Here is a 24,468-nt window from a genome sequence, read left to right as displayed (position 1 = left end):
CTTTTCACACTTTATTTAACATCTAACATCTTCACCTGAATCTTTAATTAAAAAAAAAAAGACTCAGATCTATAGTACTAAGAGTAGGACAGGATCTGAATCAATCTCTCTCTCTCTCTCTCTCTCTCTCTCTCTCTCTCTCTCTCTCTCTCTCTCTCGTGTGTGTGTGTGTGTGTGTGTGTGTGTGTGTGTGTGTGTGATGAGTGGAAGATCAGGGTCTAGGTAACTTGTTTACCTTACACTAAAATTTTCTGAAGACCACACAATGGGAAGGCCTCAGCTTTGGTGTTTAAGAGGGACACTGAGGCAGATGGTCCTTTTGGGGAAGAGAATTGTTAGGAGGGTTACTAAAGCCATAAAGAGAAGGGCCACATCATGGTATGAGTTTTAAGGGGAGGTCTGGCCCACATGGCAAAGTAGGGGGTCTCAGCACATGCTTAGCTACCCAAACCATTAATACTACTGACGTAGCTAAAAATCCACACTTGGTTTTAAACCTATCCTTTGTGATTTGGGTTTTTTTTTTTTATTAGCACTTTCTATGCTATTGCCTTGCCTAATAGTATGGTTATTTTAACAAATGAGTCAGCCCCTACTATAAGGACAGTCTTTAACATTGCTCTGCTGTTCGAATGGTTTGCTACGTTGTGCTCAGTTCTTGTCGTAAGGAGGGTGAAATGGCTCTGCAGATTCCTGTGAGGTCTGAAGATGGCAGGGTACACAGAGAGCCTCCAGTGACTACTTGTGAATGTCAATTTGGGGAATTCATGATAGCACAGGACATGCGAGGAAGTCCCAGGATGAACTGAGATTTCTTTGGCAGAATCATATCTAGGTGAAAATGCAGCTCAGAAATTACCTTGAGACCCTTGTATTGTCCTCGGTGTTGTGGTTTCCTGATGTTTGATACACAGAACACGGGGCTGTCTAATGATAAGTCAGAATGCCTGTTTTCTGTGACTCATGGGGGCAAGCACAGTCCTGCTGAGACTTCCTGATTTCCTTCCCTGTGCTTCCCTTGTCATGTAAATTTATCAAATGGTTTTTAAAGGTAAAGAATTTGGGTGCCCAGCTCCCAAAAGTGTTGGATTTTATGTGAGTTAGGCTTACCTATCTTCCATCCATTCTCTTAGAATGGCTGCCCCAGCCTGCCTGCCTGTGTGTTTATCTGGAGCAGAGGGTAGCTCTGGAGTCAGTGTCTACGTGTTTGATTTATTCAGGACTGCTCCTTTGTGGTTTCCCGGAGACAATGTGTGGCGGGTCATTAGCGCCACTATTCTCACCGTTATGGTCAGACCACAGATCCGCACTTCAGCAGACGCCGTAGGGTGGGTTTCCTTATTCCCTCCCAATAAGCGAGCAGGCTCTAATATAAATGTTGCTCAGATAGAGCTTTGAAATGGATCCCGATTCTTCAAATTCTTTCCTGTCTGTTTCAGGAAATCGTGAGATCCTGTTGATAGCAAAGTACAAAGTGTCTAAAGTTCACTTCCAAACACCCTGCTCCTTGCTGTGGAAGCCGTCCGCATTCTCTTTATAGTTCAGAGCTACAAGAGATCTGCCTAATCTTGGAGATCCGATCCAGTATCATTTAGGGGGAAAAATCCTAGATAATAATTCCACCATTCACGATTAGTGAACTCAGTAAAAAGCCTTACAGCTTCTGGCATCTTACAAAGATACTAGGAGGCAGGCGAAGAAGGCCTTGGATTATGGAGATTTGGTAGTTTGTAAAAATGAAATTATTAATGGGGCTATTATTCGAGTTTTTAATCAAGAACAAATGTCATCTGTTTGTTATCATTCCGCAGAAGACGAAGGCGCAGGTCCCCATGGTGCTGCCGGCAGGTCCCAAGTGGCTTCTGGATGTGACTTGGCAAGGAGTGGAGGACAGCAAAAACAACTGCATTGTGTACAGCAAAGGTAACCACGTGACCCTTTCCCGTGTCTCTTTAGTGGCCCTGCGACCTGAGTAATCAACCCTGCTCCAGAGGAACGGAGTAGAGGAGCATGTATAATGTAAGCCTCTTGCTTCCCTTGTCCCTCGCGAGGCTCACTAGTCTGTGTTTCGGTGAAGCTTTCTTCTGATTTTCACTTCTGCACAACATAAACAGAAAGAGTCTTAGTGCCGTGCACATTTGCTAAGCCCCCCCCCCCGCCTCCCTCCCACCCCCGTGTGAGTGGCTTGGCTAGTGTCTCTTTACTTTACTTTTATGGATAGCTGCCAGCTTTTGTGAAATCTCAGATTCCCTTTCCTAAGGCATTATCAACTAAAAAGTGTATTCCGTTTGAAATGTAGCACTTTGGGTCCAGGTGCATGCGTCAGTGGGACACACTGCTGTCTGATTCCTGAACTCATATGGGATGAGAAGAGAAAATGAAACCTTCGCACAGACTGAATTCTCCCCCCCCCTCCCCCCGCCACCCCCGTAATGCTTTGCAAAGGGCGAAAGGTTAACGGGCAAGGGGGAGTCCGATGGCTTGCAGAGTGTTTGCCTTTGATTCTCTCAGTGTGACATCAGCTTTGCCAACCTCTTGTAGCAACAAAAGAATCTGCAGTTCGGGGATGACATATCACCGGACAATTCTCATTGAGTCTTCCTGTGTGTTGGGGTTTAGGGGCTGAGGTATGCGGTTTGTAGCCTCGTGTGTGTTTTCTCTACCTTTAAATTACAGTCTCCAGTTCAGTGTTCTCACAGGGAAGTCCCCAGTCTCACTTCTTCGAGAATATTGCAAAACCTTTTGCTTCTCATGTTTCGTTTCTTTCAGCTTTCTCTTTTTTAACCAAATAGACCTACTGAGATCAAAGATTTGTTTGCTCATTGAACCTAGAAACCATGAAAGCATACAAGGGAGCAGGCAAATAAGCACCCCTATCAATATATTAACATATAAAACACTAATCAGAACATCAAAGACTCTTAAAAACTTGCTCGAAACAATTACAACTTGTTCCTATAATCATTACAATTTGTACATTTATAAGAGGATTGCCTCGGAACTACCCTGAGCCTTTGAAAGTGGAAACACCGGAAAGAGGGAATTTGCAAGCTAACAACAGGACCTGCACACCAGGGTCTGATAATGTTCCATTCCCTCCTGTGATGGCTGGTCACAGACCCACCAATTTTCTAACTTGAAATATCTGTGATATCCTGGCAGGATCTTGTAACTAGGAGAGAAGTGAAAATTCCCTCGGCTTATACCTTATCAAAACAGAGTATAGCGAGTTGGTTCACAAGTCCCTTCATTCAGAACACAAGGACAAAGAGCTCTTGGTGCACAGGCCCCATTGTGAGGAGTAGATTTCTATTGGGCCAATAATAACTGATCTTCATTGTGGGGCTACATCAGGACGGGACAGTGAAAATAGCCTTCATCTGAGATGATCCAAACCCATGGTACTTACAAAATCTGGGATTTGGTTAGAAAAGATAATTCTGAATTAAACACTATAATTCCATAGTTACCTTAGTTGAGAGCTTTAACTTGAACCTTGGACAATATTTTTGTCTGTATATCATGTTGTTTATTCTTCAAGCCTTTTGTCAATAATCAAGTTCTCGGTAATCTTCCAAATGTTATTAATTTTTTTTAGTATTCATATATATTTTAATAATATATTTTATTAATTTATTCATATTACATCTCGATGGTTATCCCATCCCTTGTATTCTCCCATTCCTCCCTCCCTCCCATTTTTCCCTTACTCCCCTCCCCTATGACTGTGACTGAGGGGGACCTCCTCCCCCTGTATATGCTCATAGGGTATCAAGTCTCTTCTTGGTAGCCTGCTATCCTTCCTCTGAGTGCCGCCAGGCCTCCCCATCCAGGGGACATGGTCAAATATGGGGCAGTTAACTCATAAAGCATCAAGTAATCATGTACTAGCTTTGTACATTGATAGCTACTATTTTTGAGCACTCCATAAATTCTGTGTTTTGGGCCACAAAAATCATCTTTAATGATCTTGTACCAAATTAAACACTTCTTCTATTGATTATCATTGTTTTTCTTATGATCAACTTCCTATGTTCAAGAAAAGCAGATGAAAGAAGTTAGCTGTTTCTCTTCCCTGTCCCATCAACTATCTATTTACTGAGAGTAAGGAGTATGTTTTATTCGTTCACTGTCCTTGACCATGCAAGCTCTCTGCACAAAAAGGAAGGAAGAAAGGGAGGGAGGAAGGAAAGAAGGAAGGAAGGAAGGAAGGAAGGAAGGAACAAAGGAGGGAATGAAGGAAGGAAGGGAGGGAGGAAGAAAGGAAATCCTTATTGATGAATTAGATAAATGATGAATAGCTACCAATCATTGTAATAGATACCACATAGAATGTAGCCAAATTTTGAATGGCATGAATTACTGATACTATTGTGATCTTGTTTGTTTGTTTGTTTGTTTGTTTTTGGTTATTTGTTTCTTTGTTTTGTTGTTGTTATTTGGTTTTAATTTTGCATTTTTTTTTACTGCAGGTTATCTGCCATTGTTTAATTTATAAGAATTTAGGTAATTGACCTGTAGTAAATTCTGTATTTTATCACTTCCTTTCATCTCGTGTGAGATAGCAGATACATGTTTCTGATTTACAAAAGATAAATAAGAGAATTAGATAGGTAAGTTGTGTGTGGTGGTCATGAAGCTGACAAACACTCATGTAGCATAAGGTCTAGTTGCACACACTAAAAACCACCCTCTCTGCATGAAGCTATAAGACAGCGCATGTTTTCTTCACTTTACATCGGGGAGGTTGAGAGACAGAGAATACAATTGTCTCCAGTCATGCAACCCAACAATGGAGGCAGATTTCAGTCCAAGTCCTGCCAACCCCAATCCCTGTGCTTTTTGTGCAGTGTGGCTCTATCTTTCTCTATCCAACCATTAATCCCTGTTTTCTAAAATCAGTCAGACCCTTATGCCTAAAGAACATATTTTAAAGTATAACATTTCTCCCCAAATATTCTGTAGAATCCTACAATTGAGAAAGAGTCCAGGACCAAATACTTATCCTACAGTTGAGAAGAGTCCAGGACCAAATACTTGCTGCCTGCTATGATCTGTCTTGAAAACTCACCATATGTGTTGGCAGTAATGCTTGGCTGATTACTGTGTGCAGGTGAAATGTATTTTCATTTTTCTCTCAATAAGTGCCTTTTGGGTAAGAGTGGGTTCTGCTATCACTTGCACCATGGAAAATAGAGTCTCATAGTCTTATAGGTTCTCATATTCTGTCTGTCTGTCTGTCTGTCTGTCTGTCTGTCTGTCTGTCTGTCTCTCCCCCTCTCCCTCGCTCCCTCTGTCCTGTATTTCTCTCTCTGTGTCAGTCTTTGTCACTGTGCATATGTGTGCACTGTGTGTGGTGCATATGTGTTTTTGCACATTTACATGTGCATGATGTGTGTCCAGTGTGCTTTGTTGGGCATAGAGGGTCCATTATGCTTGTACAGCTGAGACTGCAGGGATATCCTGGACTTTGGGAACATCTTGATCCAGTAGTTTAGACTCTATCTTCAGTCTCCTTCTGTCTTCTGACTTTCCTTCCTTATGTAAGATGTTAGTAGGTGGTGGCTAGCTCCAGACTTGTTCTACTAGCGCAGTAATGCCAGAGAAAAATGGAGCAATCTTGAGCGTTGAGTGATACAGAACCAGTGTTTCACTGTGACTCTCACTGGCATCCCCCATAGCCTTGGAAGACAAAGAGAATTAGCTTGACATGAGCCAGTAGGGTCAGAAAAATAGTTCCCTAAATACAGCCTTGGAGTTGCTGCCACAGCATTGGCTCTCCTGTGGCAACTTCCAGGTATGCCGATGTACAGATAACAGTGCCAAAGTCCTTTGAGCTGTCACTAAGGAAAAAACATAGGTTCCCGATGACATGGCTGTGCTCCTTATTTATTTTCTGGCCAAATGCACACACTACTTGTGAATTCTATGTCAATACCATTACCACAGGATGCGACTATCTCAGAGCATATCAGCAAATATAATATAAATTTTGTGTGTGTAGCATTTTGTAGAAATGGTTTAACTTGAAGAATTTTTATAGTGTTTTTTTACAGTATGAAAATAGGCTTCATACTCAAGTTTAATTATGTTATGATTAAAAAATTATGTTATGATCAAAAAATAATTATGACTCAAGTTTACTTAAATAATGTTAAATGTAACTAAATTAAATGTAACTATAAAGTTTTTATTTTCTAGGTATCCATGAAGCGTTTAAAAGCCATATTTTGTCACTGAGAGCTATTTACAAGCTGGTATCACTGTTTAGTCAAAGTAGAACACAAAATAGATCCTGATATTACCGTTCCTAATCTGATGTGTTTTTCCTGCCTCAACTACCCTGTGTCCATCCAGACGGTAACTGGGCAATCCAGACAGTGAAAGGGCAGATTTGTTGGTCATCTGTTTGTTGCCATTATTCTCAATAGACCCAAGATAATTCTAATTATTCCTCTCTTGTGGCAACATGCTTAACAGCCCCACAGTGGAGCTAAAGGGAGCCCTGCTGGAGGAGAGTGTGTGCAGAGGCAGCACTGCTAAAAACACCATTGAGAGTTGCCCATCTATTCTTTACTTTCTATGGATTAGGAAGCACACTTACTTTTTTATGTATGAAAACAACAAAATGAAACAAAACCAACCAAACCAACCAAACCAAAAACCTTAGCTAGTCTGAGCATTCAAAGGTAAACTTTTAGTTTCTTCCACATGCAATTTTTTTCAATCAGTTCAGTTTCAATGTTAATTTCTCAGGAAGTTATTTCTAAATAGCTCACTCACTGGATCTCTGTACTAAGTCAACCATGTCAATGAAGTGAGTGAAAAACTCATCTCCCCTTACTACAGATTCCTTTATATGTAAGAGCATAATGTTATTGTAAAAGGAGCCCACATGGAGTTGAGGGCAAATCACTTACCCTCTCTAGATATTGGTTTTTACAGTTTCCACGGCTATAGGGTCCCAGTGGCATCTTGCGGGAATTTTTATGAAGAACCACCGTGCGTGTCATCACAACCATCATACACCTGGTTACTATCTATTCAAACAGGTCTGCCCTTAGGGTTGAAAAAAACGTGAATTGATAGGAAATGGCACCAGATCACAAGGCTAATGTGTAAGCATACATGGCCACTTGTCATTTAAGAGGTCTCACTCAGTAGTTCTGAATCTACTTATCTGGCTTTCAAACTATCATAGACTCAGAGGCCTAAAGCCACTGGCTTTGTCATTAATAGGGTACGTGATGTTTTCCTGTTTCTAATTTGCTTGTTTACTCATGTACTTACTTACACGTTTGTTTGTGTGTGTGGTGGGGGGCCTCATGTACCGCGGCACATATGTGGGGGTCAGAGGCCGGCTTTCAGGACTTTGTATTCTCCTTTTGATCTTAGATGCTAACCAACAGAGCTAGATTATATGGGTTTCTTGGCAAGCACCCTCACATGCTAGACTATGCAGCTTACTCAATTTTTTTTAAAAGAGAATCGTACATAAATCCTAGTGTGGTTATTAATGCAATGATAATAATCCTACTAATAATAGCTGTCATCAGTCATTAAGCTATTTCTCCTCTATGTACTATTCTTATTGTTTCCACATGTTTTCCTGCTTATTGTTCCAATACACACATGGCATATGCAGCAGTATTCAATACTTCAGTGGAGTAGATTGAGGTTCAGAGCCATGAAAGTCAATGATACAAGTAGCTCCTGTGATAGGAAGACGGTATTGAGTCTCCAGCCTAACCCGTGACTATTTTAAAAATTGGCATTTGCTTTTGAAGCTACCATTTACTGGGCCAATGTTTCAGGTTATTTCTCTTCTTTGAAAAATTACATACATTTTTGTCAGTGACTCTTTTTTCTTCTTCCTTCCTCTTTCTTTCTTTCCTTTTTTCTTTCTCCTTTTCTCTGTCAGGTTCTCTGTCTCTGTCTCTGTTTTTCTCTCTGTTTGTCTCTCTGTCTCCGTCTCTGTCTCTCTGTCTCTGTGTCTGTCTGTCCGTCCGTCCCTCTCTCTCTCTCTCTCTCTCTCTCTCTCTCTCTCTCTGACTTGTCTTTAAAGAAAAAGAGCTCTAGACCAGAAATGGCAGGGTCCACACAATTTATGTTAATCGTTGTTATTTCTAAGGCCACAACAACTCAAATTCCCATGTAGAAGCTGCACACTGACTAACTCTGACCATCTTCAAAGTTCTAAAATCCTTTTGTACTCCCTTAATCATGCAATTAATATATTAAGACTTTATTGATTGCATCCTCTGTTCAGGACTTTGCACTAGGATGATAGCATAATGACAGAAATGCTAATAAGATCTAACTAGGGTGAGAAACTTTCTGCACCCTGATAAAATTGATCAAACTTTAGAAACAGATGTCTTTTATTATCAAGACTATGGTTCACCTTAAGCATAGGACTGGCTGAAGTTTATTAGGTCTTTGATAACAATAGTTTTGTCCATCACGATAGGCAATTTTCAAGGTAGTGTGCCGGCTACTACTGGACTTTACTGAGAGGGTCTAATAGCATACAAAATAATAAACTAATTTAAAAAGAAAACATCTTTAAACACATCTTCCAATAGTCAGTAAATTAATAAAGAATGTATGAATGTCATCTCATTTTACTGTATTCTTGAAAAAGAGTAAGTGCCTGAACCAAATATTTAGCAGTGGGAATTATAAAATCATAAGACGATTAAGTTAGCTAGTCTTAGGATTCCAATATTGCTTTTTAAATGACTTCAGGATATAGGAGGTACTGAGGTTATTATCTGTTATCTGGAATACAGTGGAATTGTACAACTGGATAATAACCAAACAAACTGACACAATGTAAAATTACATTATCAGTGTGTTAAAACAAAATTGCGCCCTAAAGGAGTCCACATGCCAGCTCAGAGCTGCAGTGTAATTATGCTTAACTCTGATAATTAAAATACAACGGAGATCAACAGAATCATTTTCATTAAGAAAATTATTAATGATGGTGGTATAGCAGTAATTGATTGCAGAGCACCACAGGATAACGTGATGCTGAAAACCCAACATGCTTCATGATCGTCTGAGGCCTTTTCTGGTTATGTTCTGTTAAAATGAGAAATATGTTTTTGAGGCGTGAGCAGTTTATTATGCCTGCTCTAAGAATCGGTGATTGGAAAAATGGCTGCTTTAGAAAATCACGGTTTTGATTCAAATGGTCATTTCGGAGAGGTTTGTAAGGTCAAGACAAGCAGGCCCACTAGTGATAGAGTTATTGTTAACAGAGCTCTCTGTTGCAAATTGCAGAATGGCAGCAGATTCAGCAAACCTTGGGCCTTCTGTTGTTCCTGTTTCTTACTGTGCATTTCCTGTTTTTACAACTGTGTTAATGGTTTACTGGTATTGTGTTGACCCGAGTCTGCTTACACATTTATACTTATTATTAATTTATGCTATGTGTGTAAAAATATACTTGTTTTCTCATACAAATGTCATGGTGTGTCTTCTAGATGAGACACTGGCAAATAAGCCTGTAATACACCATTAATTAGCTCAGTGAGTAAGATATGCTAGCATGTGTTAGGAAAAATTATTTTAAACCACCCTGGATCCATATACAAGTGAAGCTTGTGTCTCTTGGGGGTAGGAACTAAGACTGTGGGCAAATGATAAGAACTACGGAAATATCAGTGTTAGGTGTATAAAAATGAGAAGTGAAGAGCAGGGTCTTTCCAGAGGTGACTCACTATCACTCAGAGATGTTAGCCTGTCATTCACACAGATGGTAATGTTGAAAGCTACCCCTGGAAGTTATCTTTGTCAGCTGAACAGAGGGACAACTCTGCGGAGTACAAATTTTCAGAATAAGACAGTAGAAATACCTCCTAAAACATCGTACTGAATAGATGAAATTGTTGCATTATAATGCCGGAGAAGAAAGGCAGAATGTATGGGTTTTTTTTTTAAATCTACTATAATTAGACTAACATTTAAAATTGTATGCGCAGGAAACATACCGAAACAAAATTGCATGAAATTGTGAAACCATTTTCGGTAAAGGAGCAATTTGTGGACATTATTGGGATCCACTTACATTCCCTATTAGAGAGGGAACCTAAAACTGAAGTGCTCCAACAAAGAACTGCACCTTGAGCCTTGTGTTCGTTCTTTAAAAATACACATCTCTTCTTAGAATAGTTTCCTCATACAGTTTAAGAAAAGTGATTGCGTATTCAAATCACTATGTTAACCCTTTCTTTTTTCATTCATTCATTTGTTCACTCACTCACTTACTCATTTTACTACACTGCTGGCCTTCAAACCTATGGTTCCACAAGTGCTGAGGACGTGTTGTACCACCGAGTTACCAACTTCAACCCTCTCTTCTTATATGACCCAAAATGTAGACCATGGAATTTTTTGTTTTCTTTACCAAATCCCTACCCTATAGAAAAATCTACGTTTTCCCTGCTGATATAATTAAACTTCCTTAATACAGTTATGAACGCCTTAACACTGTTTTTATAAAATAATTTTCTAAATGAAATACAAGTAGTTGATCACACTGTCTCCATGATATGGTACTGCTAGAGGGATACAAATGAATGAAAAACAAGCCTCAGTGTAAGAAACTTAGTGAATTTCTCTAAATCAAGTATATTTAGATATTCGAATCCTGACTTCAGTCAGTAGCTCATAATCAAGGCAAGATCCATGAAGGGGCGCTAAATTTGTTTTTGTTTGTTTGTTTGTTTGAAAGTTAAGTAACAGTTCTAGAAATAGGGTAAGGGCATTTAAAGGATGTGAATCTGTGAGCCTAGACGTGCAGAACAGAGTTTTGTAAGAGTAGGGACGTTGTGAATGAGAATAGTAGTGTGCAAATCAACTCTTTCACCGTTCATTTGAACAATGCCAAGAGTCCTAGATTGTAAAGGCAGGGGACAGCGGATCATCCAGGGACATACAGAATCCAAAAAGGTTAGCCAGATAACTGTGGCAAAAATAAGCTTTTGTCCACATTCACTGAAAAACTGCATCCTGATGGGAAAATGGGGTTGGAGTCACGTACATCTGGCAGGGAATAGGCCAAGGTCTCTGTTCTACTTGTTCCCTGACTCCATTTTCCTCTCCTTATTCGCAAGTCAGCTGGCTTGGATCACATGGATCCATCACTCCAAACACTCCCATCCACGGCTTACACATTTCCCTTCGTGGCCTTTATCAGCCTGACAATACTCCTGCCCGTTCTCCGTTCAAACCAACTTCCTCCTGCCTAGACCCAACAGACGGATGATTACTACTTGTGAAGTGCTTGGAATAGCACTGTCTTAGTTACTTTTCTCATTCCTGTGACCGAATACCTGACCAAAAAAAGCAACATAGGAGAGGAGAGATTTATTGAGAGGCTTCAGATACTGTGTCAGGGAAGTGAAGGTGTGTGTGTGTGTGTGTGTGTGTGTGTGTGTGTGTGTGTGTGTGTGTGTGTGTGTGTGAAGTGGCTGTCCACATAGCACCCAAAGTAAAAAACAAAACAAAACAAAAAAAAAACTAGGGACAATGAATGCGGTGACTCTGTAAGGCAGGGACAAAGAATACTGTTGTTATGCTGCCTTTGTCATTTTTTTTCTCTCTGGATTCCTAGCCTAAGCAATAATGCCATCCATAGTTATGGTTAGCTTATGAGCCTCTTTCTCTTCCAGGATTTCCTGTGTTCTCTTCTCTTCCTTACTTCTTAACTAACATTCTAGCTTCATGTGTGTTGTCCACTGTCACTGTGGACATCATTTCTTCATCTGTTTGTTCTCACCATCTTTTTTTCCTCTCTTGTCCATCTTGTTGTCACTGTAGCCAAAGGAAGAAGGAAATGGGTCCATCCCACTCTCAGTCCTGTCAGGAAGTCCTCTCTGACACTCCTCCTGTGAGTGCTCTTGTAGCCCTGCACTCCTGAGCCCCTCCGGTTCTAGTGTCTCCTCTCCTGGCTGTCCGTCTTCACAACTCCACTGTAGGGAGCGCCTCTCGGGGTCTCCTGCAGTCGATGTGTCGCCAATTTTCAATTCCACTGAGTTTGATCTACTCCTCTTTCTCCATGCAAAGTGACAAGTCCATCCATCACCGTCCATTCAGTAACTAGATGGCATTCAGAACCTTCCTTCATTAATTTCTTCCTATCATATCTCGTTTATGCTCTAAAACTACTCCTTCCTTCACATTATAGTTGTATCATTCCCCCTTCCCTTTCCTCCCTCCAGATCCAGCCATGTTTCATTTAGCTTACCTCTCCATGTTTTATTTCAGACTTTTAAATCTACTTCTTTTACCTTCATTTAACACTTCTTCTACCCTAGGCAGTAATATCCATGTAGGTAAAATTCCTCAAATGCTTGCTAATCTGTCTGGTGCATCATATTTTCTGTCCCTGAAAATTTCTGATTCTTTTACTTATGCTGACAAGAACTGCTGAAGGTAGGTGGGCACTGCTACCTTGCAAGGTCCCCATGGTCCCAAGTAAGATAAGAGTATCTCAGAGGCACTGACTCTATTCTTTACCTCTACATGTCTGTAAATACCACATAATATATACCCATTCAATTTTAATTATTATTTAAGGCATTTATGATTCATCTTCAAAAATAACTTCTAGTAGGACTTGATATAGAATCAGCAATTACTAATGTAGAAATCATATGAAAATCCAGTATGCATGTTGCCATATTTCTTCCATGTCTAGAAAATGGTTCAGAGTGTGATTTTTGAAGGTCTAGAAAGCTAAACACATAACATACACTATGCCATGTCAGTCAGTACACACACACATATATATATATATATATATAAAAGATTTGAAAAATGAACAAGATATGCATATATAAAAAATACTATCTTTCTGGGCGTGGTGGTGCACATCTTTAATCCCAGCACTCGGGAGGCAGAGGCTGGTGGATCGCTGTGAGTTCGAGGCCAGCCTGGTCTACATAGTGAGTCCAGGACAGCCAAGGCTACACAGAGAAACCCAGTCTCAAAAAAACAAACAAATAAACAAAAAACAAAAACAAAAACAAACAAAAAACAAATCAAAACAAAACAAAAAAAAAGTACTGTCTTATCATGGGAATTCATTTGAAATCTTTGCCCAGCGGCCATGACAAAGCATTGATTCTCTCACAGTAAATACTTTTGGATCCTGTTTACTGTTTAAAGCAGTAGTTATGACTTTTGATTTCTGCTTTTCATGGAAAAAAATGCCAGCCAGCTATCACGTCTTTGCTCTGATACACCCATCAAAGGCTTTTTATGTTACTACTGGTGTATAAGTCAGTCCTATTTTATGTCTGTTTTTAAACTCAAAGGGTCACATTGTATGTCATGACATGCAGTAGTAGTTTGAAGAAGATATATTCTCATTTGTTTGAAATCTTTGTAATGGTCAGACAACACTGAGGTCAACCAAGATACCATTTTGTGATGTAGCAAGCATGACTATCACAACGAAAGTAATGAATGGGTCAAGTATTCAAACATTCATATATGAGTAGAGAGGCCATATCTATTACATGGTTCTATGTATATCCCATTGTAGTCCATTTGGTATAAATAAGCCTAATCAAAATTTTACTTTGAAAATATATGATTGCCATCACTCTCTGGTATTCCTTGTCAATAAAGATTTTCTAGAATAATGTACCCTTCATATTATCCTTCAAGGAGCAGAAATATTAACATTAACTTCAGAGAAACGTATTAAAGTAACACTTCTTGATGAATTTAATCAGGTGACTTGTAGTCTGCTTCTTCAGCACGCCCACCCAGAGACAAGTAATTTTCTTATAAAAATATAAATAACTACATTGGAGCCTTTTGATGTCATATTTAATTTTGTATCCATGTGAAGTCTTAACAGCTTCTGTTATGGTGCAGCTTTCTTAATTGTCCATTTTGTTCTTATTATTTTTTATTAACTAGTTGAGAGTTTCACACATGGCTATAATGTGTTTTGTTCAACTCTGTCCTTCATTCCTTCCTCTTCACCTTCTCACACACATCCCACCCACCACTCTCCCTTCCCAGCTTTCTGTGCTCCCTTTAAAATCTACTCAGCCCATTTGTGCACCAGGATGAGCATCTATGCAGGACTGCTCGCTGAAGCTTGAACACTGTCCATAGCAGAATCCAAAGAAGACTGGCTCTCTCTCCTCCAGAGGCATCGATGGTGGCCAATTCATCCTCAGCTAGGGCTCAGACTTCATGAGCCCCTCTAACATCCACACTGGGGTCTTTTCTGGATTGACCTTGTATATACCTTGTGCTTGTGGTCACATCTGCCCTTGGTCCATGAATGCAACATTCCTGCCATGCTTGTAAAACACTAGAATAGTCATTTGCTACCTTCAACCATGGTCCCAGAGCCTTGAGGACAGGGTATGTGACATTGATAACCCATTTAGAGCTGACCACACTTCAGTGTCCTAGTTTCCGTAAGCTAACCAATAATATATATATTAATCACCATCTACAGCAAAAGAAATATCTCTGATGTGTGCTGAGAGCTACACTAATCTATGGCTATAAAGATAAATATTTAGGGGACAATACAATACAGTCTCCATTTTTTAAAAGTAATAGTATTGGGTTTTCTCTAGGGCCTGTCACCTAGCCCATCACAGTTTGTAGCCCCAGTTAATGGTACCAAACATGAGTTTCTTCTTGTGGAGAGCTAATCCAATCAAAAGTAGATTACTCCCAAATTATTCATGCCAATATTGCGCTAATGGGCATATTTTGCCAATGTAATCATTATTGTAGTTCACAGGGTTTACAGACTCCATGCATGGTCCTTGGTTGGTGCTTCAGTCTCAGTATTCTCCACCCCCCCCCCCCGGGCCCTGGTTAGTTTGGTCTTCTTCTGGAGTTCCTGTCCCCTGTAGGCCCTTCTATTCTTTCCCCTATTTTTCCACAATATGCCCTGTGCTCTGCCTAATGTTTGGCTGTGAGTCTCCAGCCTCATTAGAAGAGGACGTGTTCAGTCCTAATGTGACTTGATGTCCCGGGGTAGGTTGGTGAAGGGGGGACTCCCCTTTTATGAGGAGTGGGGAAGGATGAGGAGGGGAGAGAGAGTGAGGGTGGGACCAGGAGGAGAGAAGGGAGGGGGCTACGATCAGGATGTAAAGTGAATAAAGAGAAGAAAGGAAAAGAAAGAGACAGAAAAGCTACGCAATAGGGACAACATGCCCCAATCATTGATCAGTTTCATTTCTCCATGTACCGTATGACTGAATCAGCAATAGGTTCTTATCAATATTTATGGAATACAATCAATACTAATGACCATACCTTGCCTTATTCTGGGGGCGTATGAGACCCCACTCTCGGAACTGTGTTTTTAGGTTAATGACCTATGGCTATTATCCCTATAGGTTAGCTGCATTTGAACTCTTCATATATATATTTTAAGTATAGAAATCTAGATTAAATCATGGTTGATGTTTTTGGAAGGGTTGTTTTGTGCTTGTTATAATTTTAGAAAATCTTTACGTCACAACCCTTAACTTTGATAGTGCAATAGGAAAAGCAACTATCTGCTCTCAGTAGGAAGAAACGGATGCTTTAAAATGCACAAATAACTTTTGATTTATTAGGTATTAGGCAGTGCATGCTTCTACGCATATAGTGTATGTATGTGAACATGTACATGCATAGGTTGGTATCTAGTGTTTTTCTTGAGACAAGATCATCCACTAAACTCAGCACTCATTGATCAAGGAGATTAGATATCCAGAGAACCCTGATCATCCGCCCACCACATGGTATATGGGGGTCTTCTGTTCTTCAACTAAGTATACACTATGTGCCAGGTAGGGAATCTGTTTAGTATTCCCAGTATGCTCAAGTTACAAGTCATAGTTCATACCAGGGTATAGTTTGTCCGTATCAAAATTATCTCTACTTAAGAATTTCATAATTGCCTTGTGACTTAATCTTTGGTCAGCCAATCAGAAGTATGCTATTACTCAGTAGGACCATGGTACCTCTGGCCAGTCAGTCTTCCCAAATCCATTTCTCCATTTTAACAAGACCACAGGCCATCTCAAGCCGTGAATTGGAGTTTGGGGAGCCGGGGTCCTGTGATTACTGACATTACTTTCAAGGAAGAGTACTCTGTGCGATTACAGCGGCTAACCTTGTTCGCTACTGGTGGAGGAGCTCTCAGGCTGAGACTTGTGAATTAATTCTCATGTCAGAGGCAAATGGCAATCTCAGTTACAGCTCAAGAACGTCATTAAGGGGAAAATAAGAGCACGGAGAAGATTTCCCTCCTTTGTCCTTAGATAGGCAACAGCTTGGGTGGTGCATTGTTTTCTGCTGCACTGCCCCTCATTCGTCATTCCTCCCAATGGAATTATAGAAAGAAATATGCCACTGTGCTCTACCAGGAACATTTATTGCTCTCTTCCTCTTCTCCCCAACACCTATTAATTTATATTGGGCATTAAACTGTAATGCTGTTTCTTTTCATGGTAAAAATGGCCCTGCATGTATGCCTTTAAATCAACTTGTTATTTTGCAAAACAAAATGCTAAATAAGTACTAAGGGGAAATACAGGTCCATGACCCCTGACACTCTCAGGAGGCTTCCCTCTGTCACCCTTTCTACAAAGCAAAAAGAAAAAGAAGAAGAAGGGGGAAAAAAAACAAAATTGCTGAGCCACACATTTCAAGTTGTCGACAACCCTATCCACTAGAAAACAGAAGAAAATATATATGCTCTCTGTCCTGTCAAAAGGCTTTCGTCTTATCTTGAGAGACTGTCAGGGCAGGAACATCAGTGAATGGACAGGAGTCTATTAAATTAATAAGCTGCTGGATGGTGTCTGGAGAGTTATGATGCTCTATAAATCCAGTTTGATCATGGTGGACGGGGTTTAAATCTGCCGGCTTCTAATACACATCCAACTCCTGGATTGGATTTGAGGTTTTGTGCCAGAGACGCTAGAGATAGTCCTACAGTGTGTGAATTAAGATTTATCTCCTCCCTCTTCTGTCCAGGTTCCCCCTTATAGTACTTACAGAAATGAAAGCACCTTAGGGATCCCTGCAAATGTTACTGCCAGAAATGAAAGAACTGTTGTCAAGGTGAAAGCGTGACCTAGAAGCCTAAAATCAAGCCTTGGCGTTCTACGGAAACAGCCCCCTCAGAGTGAGTGTGAAAGGTCTGTGCAGACGGAAGGATTCTGAACTTATCTATAACCTGTTTTATAGTGATGCTTGTCAAATTCTACTTGTCTATATTTATGACAGAAGGAAAACTAATGGTGTCAGATCTGCCCTAGAGTAATAAAAAAAAATCAGAAAATATTCTCACCCCTTTAAATAAAGGCCTCAGCTACAGCTCTTACTATGATAGAAAGCTTATTCATGGTTTTAACTTTTACCCATTGGAAGCCAAAGACTCATATTTTACTACACAAATTCCCAAGTAAACTATCAATTTTAAGGGAGGAACTACTTATTTATGTGGCAGGACAAAGAAAAAAAAAAAGAAATGTATTTTAAAAAAATCATAAAATTCTCCCTGTTAAAAAGGTTTATTGCAGTAAGTATAACATTCCAAGTGAGAGGGAATTGCTCATTACATGTTTATTTCCTCTGTTTACAATTGTTCTCACAAATTAGAGATTGTTTCTTTGCTTTATATTCATGTTTGAAAACTTGTGGTAATAGGCCGAGCCTGTTCTACGCAATATTATACACCCATTTTAAATTATTTTTAAGTCACCATTACAGGACTTTATTCCGGAGATGTCCTTTTCAGTCTCTGTGCTGTAGCACATTAAATCATTATAGAAGCAGAGTGAGCTGTGTGGAAGAAGATGGGACAACCACAGCTAGTACTATGTAAGACAATGCAGCTTGGCCATTGGGCCATTGAGTACTAAGAAATAAACAAAGAAAGCAATATGAGTATGTTAGTTTTCTTAAAGGATCACAGAGCTTTCTGGAGCTTAAAACGTATTTAAGGGGACAAATGGCTTGGTCGATAAAACACCTGGCACTCTTACAGAGGACCAGAGTTTAGTCACTAGCACCCACATTGGGCTGCTCACAACCACCTGTAGTTGCAGCTCCAAGGTGTCTGCTGCCCTCTTCTGGCCTCTGTGGACACGTGGATTCAGAGGCAGACGCGAGCACAAGCAATTAAAAACATTATAAATGAAAAAATGTACTCACATTATAGAGCTAACAAGTGAAACTATGCACATCATGCCCTTCTCTGCTGTTTCATTCATTTATTCCCTTTTTATCTCTTTTTCATTCATGTGATACGTAACAACTTTATCAGTGGACCAACATTTTTATAGGCAGTATAGTGAACAACTCAACCCCATGCTAATTAATACTTTTGCCCGGAGTGCCAAAATTAATGACGAACTGATCCACAGGGTTTTTTTTGTGTGTGTTTTCTGGTGTGTGTGTGTGTGTGTGTGTGTGTGTGTGTGTGTGTGTGTGTGTGTGTGTGTGTTTTACATAGATCAAACTAAGAAGAGAAAAGAAAGTATATGAATGAAATATTTGTTATCACTACAACTGTCTTCCTTGACGTCTGAAAACTACTGACTTTTGAGGATGTTTCCCTATAACTCACTAATATATTTATAAATGTAAAATCCCATTCTATAATACCAATACACTGTCCATTGATAGAGACTAAGTGGATATTTTGGTAATTGCCTCATATATCACAATCTTAACTAAATCTCACCCATGTCACTCTCTACTCCCACAACCACTGAACTATGTGCCTAGCTGGCAAATGCTTAAGGAAACAGATGAGCCCAACATGGCACCCTACATGTCTGTGGAGTCTAAGTGCGTAGGGCCTTGACTTAATAAAACTGCCTGCTTCTAATCCTCAAGTTCACTCTTAGAGGCTGTGTCAACAGAAGAAGCTCAGCCACTGTCAAAGTAGGAATGCAACCGTTTAGTCTTTGTTTCTGTTGTGATGCTGACAGTATTTGATGAGAGCAATACTGTAAAGTTTTTCAGGGTCCTGATCTAGTCAATATTCCATAAGCAGCATCTTCCTTCAAGAATGTACTGCATTCTAACTCTAGAATGCACAGCACTGGATGATACAATGGTCTTAGCAACAGAGAAGGTTCAGGACCAGTAGCTGAGTCCTAATAAGAAAGACATAAGAAACATTTGTTCAATCAATAAAGAGGTGCTGTACCTCACTGGTTCTCACTTTTGTCTCTAGTTTGTTGAAATCAAAGTAGAAAGAATAGATTTTGTTGGGGAGCAATAAAGCAGATAACAGCTTAGAGTTAATGTATGCATGTTCCTGAATGAGTTCAGCAGATAACTTCCTTGTTAGTACCTGACTATTTTTATGAGATTTTGTGCTATCAAGTAGCAGCAATACTTTCTATCCGACTGAAATTTCAGTCATCCTGCAAAGAACTATATCACAAGCAAGCATGGTTTATATGCAGCCTTCCACATGCAGATGGACCATGCAAATCTAAAAGGGAAAAAGAGCACTAAAATTCAAGTAGTATTTGCTCTAGAAATAAATGTGTGTATATGTCGTCTTCCATAGCAACTATTCAAGAGTTGTACTTTTTTTTTCTGCATGAAGACACTGGGAAGATATTATGTCTAAGGTTATATATAGAGTTAGTGTTGGGTGGGCTAAATATTTACACTTGGTTTTGCCCAAAATTCACTAAAAAATAAAATAAAAAGATGCTTATTCTTGCCCATGCATATCACACTGTAATTTAATGTCTGTCCAATTAATTAAACAAATAATTCAGCCCATAGACATTTTGCTATATAAATACATATTTTGAGAAACACTAAAAGTCAGGTGAATTCCTATCTCTATATAAAGGATTTACAGAAAAAATTTCCAGTGTGGCAAATTATGGGGCCCCTTGTTTATTAAGTCAATTTTAGCATTTAGAATTAATTTTCTAAAGCATGCAATTAAATTATAAATTATATTTATCAAGGCAGGAATTCCTTTCCATTCTAAACAGCAAAAATGTTATTTCTACTGACAAAAAGTGTGTGTGTGTGTGTGTGTGTGTGTATGTTTAGGCTTCATATAAATAAAATCCAATAAATGAAATTATATGCATTGTGGATTCTTTTGTTCAAAGACACCCATCAGCCTGTAACAATGGGAACAAACAGCTGCAGTAGGTTTTCAGGCATCTCCACCCTATCACAAGTCTTCCTCACCACCTACCAAAGTAGTTCAAAGGTAAATGAAATGTATTGGTGTTAAATAACATTGGTGTGTGTATAGAATATATAATGAAAGTTAAATGATACCGGTGTCTGAATACCCATAGTGCCTTCCCTTGTCTAGCCTTTATTTCCCTTTGTCTGATTAATTGCTTTTCACAAAGGAAAAAAAAAACTCTCTTAAAAGACCTTCGGGATCCTTCCATGGAAACAGCCAACACTATGGAAAATATCAGTATTATTATTTCAGCTAATAGGCCATTGAAGCCATGTAAAGAATAACGAGGAAGACAAATAAGTGGCCAAGAGGTAAAGCAATTATTTAAACTAGAAATAATGGATAATAGTAACCATGGCTCTGAGAACAGGAATAAAATATATCAGGAGGAGGGAGATCTTAAGGGAATATGGTACACTCAGACTTAATTAGAGGCTAGAAATGGACACTACCAGATGGTATCAGATAGCCCTGGAAACTCCTCACAGCAGCTAAAGCTCCAAGAACAGCCTGAGAACACAGTTTAGTCTGCGTCTTGTGGCAGCTTCTAGAGAAATAAATTTTTGAGAAACTTCTCAACTCCCAAATTTCTCATCGGTTATAAAGAAAAAGAAAAAGAACAAATTTAACAGTCTTAAGAAATGAAAGATCACACGGTGAACAACAATTGGCTGCTTTGCCCTAACCTTCAACTCGGAGTGTGTGAGGAGCTAATGCTGGCGATCTGTTAGTTGAAACGAAGGCTCCGAAATGTTGGAACGGAAGCACATGAGACATGAGGGAGTGAAGTGGCTCTCAGGCCAGCCAAGAAGGCCTCTGTATTAAAGGATGGGCAGTGTCTTTAAAAGGACAGAAACAAAAAAGTGGTTTTTAACTCTACAAAGAGTGTCACAGCATAAAACGATCCAACTTAATAACAATTCTCAGCAGAAATAGATACACCAGGAAGGACTTTATAGATGTAGATGAATAACAAAATATCTTTTAATATTGAATTCAAGAAACAAATAGCTCATACAAAGTGTGATTGCAAATCTTCAAAGGAAAAATATTCCATAAAACCCTGTTCTTTGGACAAAAAAAAAAGTGAGTCATTTGAGAATAGAGATAATTTCTCCCATTAAAATATTGACGTGTAACATAGGAATTTACTTACCAAGCTACTAAGAGAGAGCATGTGTGTGTGGTGGTGGTGGGCTAGTATTCAGTAAAGGATACAGAAGAGCCTTGCATACACTAAGAATTCCTTTTCAGCAGGTTTTCTTTGGATGTTGAACAGTTACCAGCACTCATCAGGAATTGGTTCAGAATGGAAAATATGTCTTGCGTTATCTTGATATTAACAAAGGGTAGGAAAAGAAGATAAACTCTTTCCAGAGCTTAATATCAAACTGTTCTATAAATAATCGGCCAGTCTTTGAAAACTTCCTTGAATAAGCTGGAAACTTAAATGCAACTCTTGATGGATCTGAGACACCGTTGCCAATGGCCTTAAGGGCTATGGCTCTGCTAGGAGGAGTATGATGTTCACTAGTTGGACCCCCAGTGAGATGCAGGAGCCAGTCTAGCTATGGAGGAAGAGCTGATCAGCATACAGTGTCACATTTCCTATTCCATACTAAAGCACTGCCAGCAACAGTATACAATGGGGAGGATGAAAAAATGGGTCCCTTTTCTACTCAGAAGTCAAAGCATGAGCCCAGGACCCAATGAAGGTTAATACATTCATTGGAAAATTATTCTTAAAAGTTGCATTTACACATCCATCATAAGACTAAATGGTAAAACTATATATGCACAGATAGCTACTTTAATGCTTGATGCTTGTAGTTATAAGTTGTTGATTGAGAAAATGAAAAGTGAACTCCTGGTATCACCATGCCCCCTAGCTCCACATTCAGGTACTGTTTTAATATTGACTGGTCAAATAGTTATTGGGTTTGTTTCCTTATAAGCAATAGTAAGTTTCAATAAGTCATTGCTGGTATTCCATAGCATTTACGTAGACTTAAATTTGGGAGCAAATATAATATCATAGAAAGTGAATACAAGAACTGATAAAAAAAAAGAGAAACTCATTAGATACACCTTATGGTTTAAAAAGAGAAGCATACTCTGTTCATTCCCAACAGTAGCAAGCAGTCTGACCCCTAAATAAGAGGGGTAGGTATCTGAACCTGGAAAACAAAATTTATGTTTTGAGTTGACAGAATTCAAAAACAAAAACAAAAATAAAGACAAAAACAAGCAAAAGCTTTAAAATGCCAAATTCAATGAAGTTGGTGGCATCTAGCATTTGGAAGAAGAAAGCGTTAAACAAAACTTTGCAAATCTGTGTGAGTGGCTCAATAATCTCGAAAACCCTAAGGAACTGGCTACAACTTTTGCTTCTTCGTAACACAGATTATAACTAAATGTAGTGATAGAAGAGGAGGAGTTAAAACATGGCATCATCCCTGCTTCCTAAGAGCTGTAAGGCTCGCTTTGGACATGGCATCATTCCTCAGGCTTTTCCTAGGAGCGGACTGTGAAAACCGGCTGTGTAAATCTCTCACCCTAAGGACTCATATGTCTCTCTAATATGTATTCTGGGTACTATAACATTCCTGATAAAGGACAGAGTCTGTGAATTTCACCTGCCCCAAATAAAGGAGTTATCGCTTGAGTTGTCGCAGCACATCTCCTCCTGGTCTTGCTAGTGTAGTTTCCATAGAGGCTCCGGGGAAGTGCGGAGACCAACTTTACCACCCGGCTTGTTTCAAAATCCTCGTGGGGATCTGTGATATTTTTTTTTCCAAGGCTGGACTAAAGTTATATCAAGGAGAGACTTGTGCCGTAAAGACTGCAATGTTCAGCAAGCTGCAAGGAGCAGCTTTGAGGCGAGGCTTCAAGCTCTGCCATCACGCTTGAAGAATTTTCTGTTTAATGTACTGTAATGCAGTATTCAATGGGGACACGTTTAATTGAGTTTTACACAACCCAGTTGGGAGTAGCGCTGCGAGGTAGGTGATGTCTAGGTTTTTAATCTTCCACTCCGGAGAGGCTTGTTGACGGAGAGGTTCTTTCTCTTTGTAAGGAAAGAAAAAAAAAAGGAAGCATGAGAAATGATACATCCGTGGATAAAACCAATTGGCAACCCCCAAAGGAATGAGGGCGATAAGGCGAATCTAGTACTTGTATGAAATAAAAGAACCCAACTGTTCATTTAAATGAGAAACAACATGCAGGATGGAGGAAGCAAGGAGGCTGAGCATCCAGGTGGGCAGGAAGGAGCCTGACAGACCCTCTGAAACAAGAGGAAGGAAGCTCCCAGACTTGCTAAGGGGCCTTTCATGGAGATACTGACTAGTGTTCTAAGGAAAATGGAGGGGTGGCGTCATTTTTACATTAGAAACTGAATAATGTGACAGGGACTGTATCACACAAAAAGCGCTTAAAATAAATCACTATTTCTTTTCAAAGTACCAACCAAGCTAAGCCCACATCAACCTGGGTTAAAAATAGCCCCGGACCCTGTCAGAAAGACAAAATAATACCTTATATATCAGCTCCAAGGTATTAAACTTCTTTAGTGTCGGCCATTCTGTTCTCTTCTGCCTTAGCAGTTTAAGCTGGCCGAGCAGAAGCAGCCACAGTGTCCAAAGACAGCGTTTCTGTTTTGTCTCCATGACACTGGGCCTAACACTGCCTGCAAAGCTGGTCCAAGAAAACCTTTTCAGAAGAAAATTAGCATTTATCATCAACTTTCGGGTCCCAGCATAGGAAGGCAACCAGATAAGGGATTGCTCCATACACTCATATATTTAAAGTGGTCCACTTAAAAAAGGAATGCTGGCACTCGCTTGCTCATTTTCACTCCTGTGGAATCTTTTGCAGCGGTCCCTCTTTGTGCTACTTACTCCTGGTGCTGGCTCGAGTTTGGTGTGCCTAGGATTCCATGCCAGAGGATGCGGGCATGATTACACAGCCTCCCTCAGGTTCCTGCACCCCACCTGCCATGGGAGCCAGTCCTGGAAGAATGTCGGGTTATCTCTCATGAGCATTTGTGGCATGTGGATAACTAATGCTTTGTTGCCTGTCAGGATCAGTGCTAATTTAGGATGGAGAACAAGGTGCCTGGTGCCCTGCATGTCAACATATGGTATAAGAAGCATAGCGTTGTGTGTGTGTGTGTGTGTGTGTGTGTGTGTGTGTGTGTGTGTGTGTGCATTTTATTATTATTATTTTTAAGCTCATTTGCT

At 39.7% G+C, this 24,468-nt stretch overlaps 1 protein-coding gene across 2 annotated transcripts in view; it reads left to right on the top strand.

Moving 5' to 3' along the window:
* ZFPM2 (zinc finger protein, FOG family member 2) overlaps window positions 1–24,468 on the top strand; it is a 439,131-nt gene that overhangs the window by 291,524 nt on the left and 123,139 nt on the right. For both annotated transcript variants that reach the window (XM_084748703.1, XM_084748702.1), the window contains one exon: window positions 1,812–1,923. In XM_084748703.1, coding sequence (XP_084604829.1) covers window positions 1,812–1,923 — 112 coding nt within the window. The remainder of the gene's footprint in view (window positions 1–1,811; window positions 1,924–24,468) is intronic.

This window comes from Acomys minous, assembly GCF_964271855.1.
Source record: "Acomys minous genome assembly, chromosome: 12".
In the NCBI taxonomy this organism is placed as follows: Eukaryota; Metazoa; Chordata; class Mammalia; order Rodentia; family Muridae; genus Acomys; species Acomys minous.
Note: the sequence above shows the minus strand (reverse complement) of the source record. Positions and strands in the feature narration are given on the sequence as shown.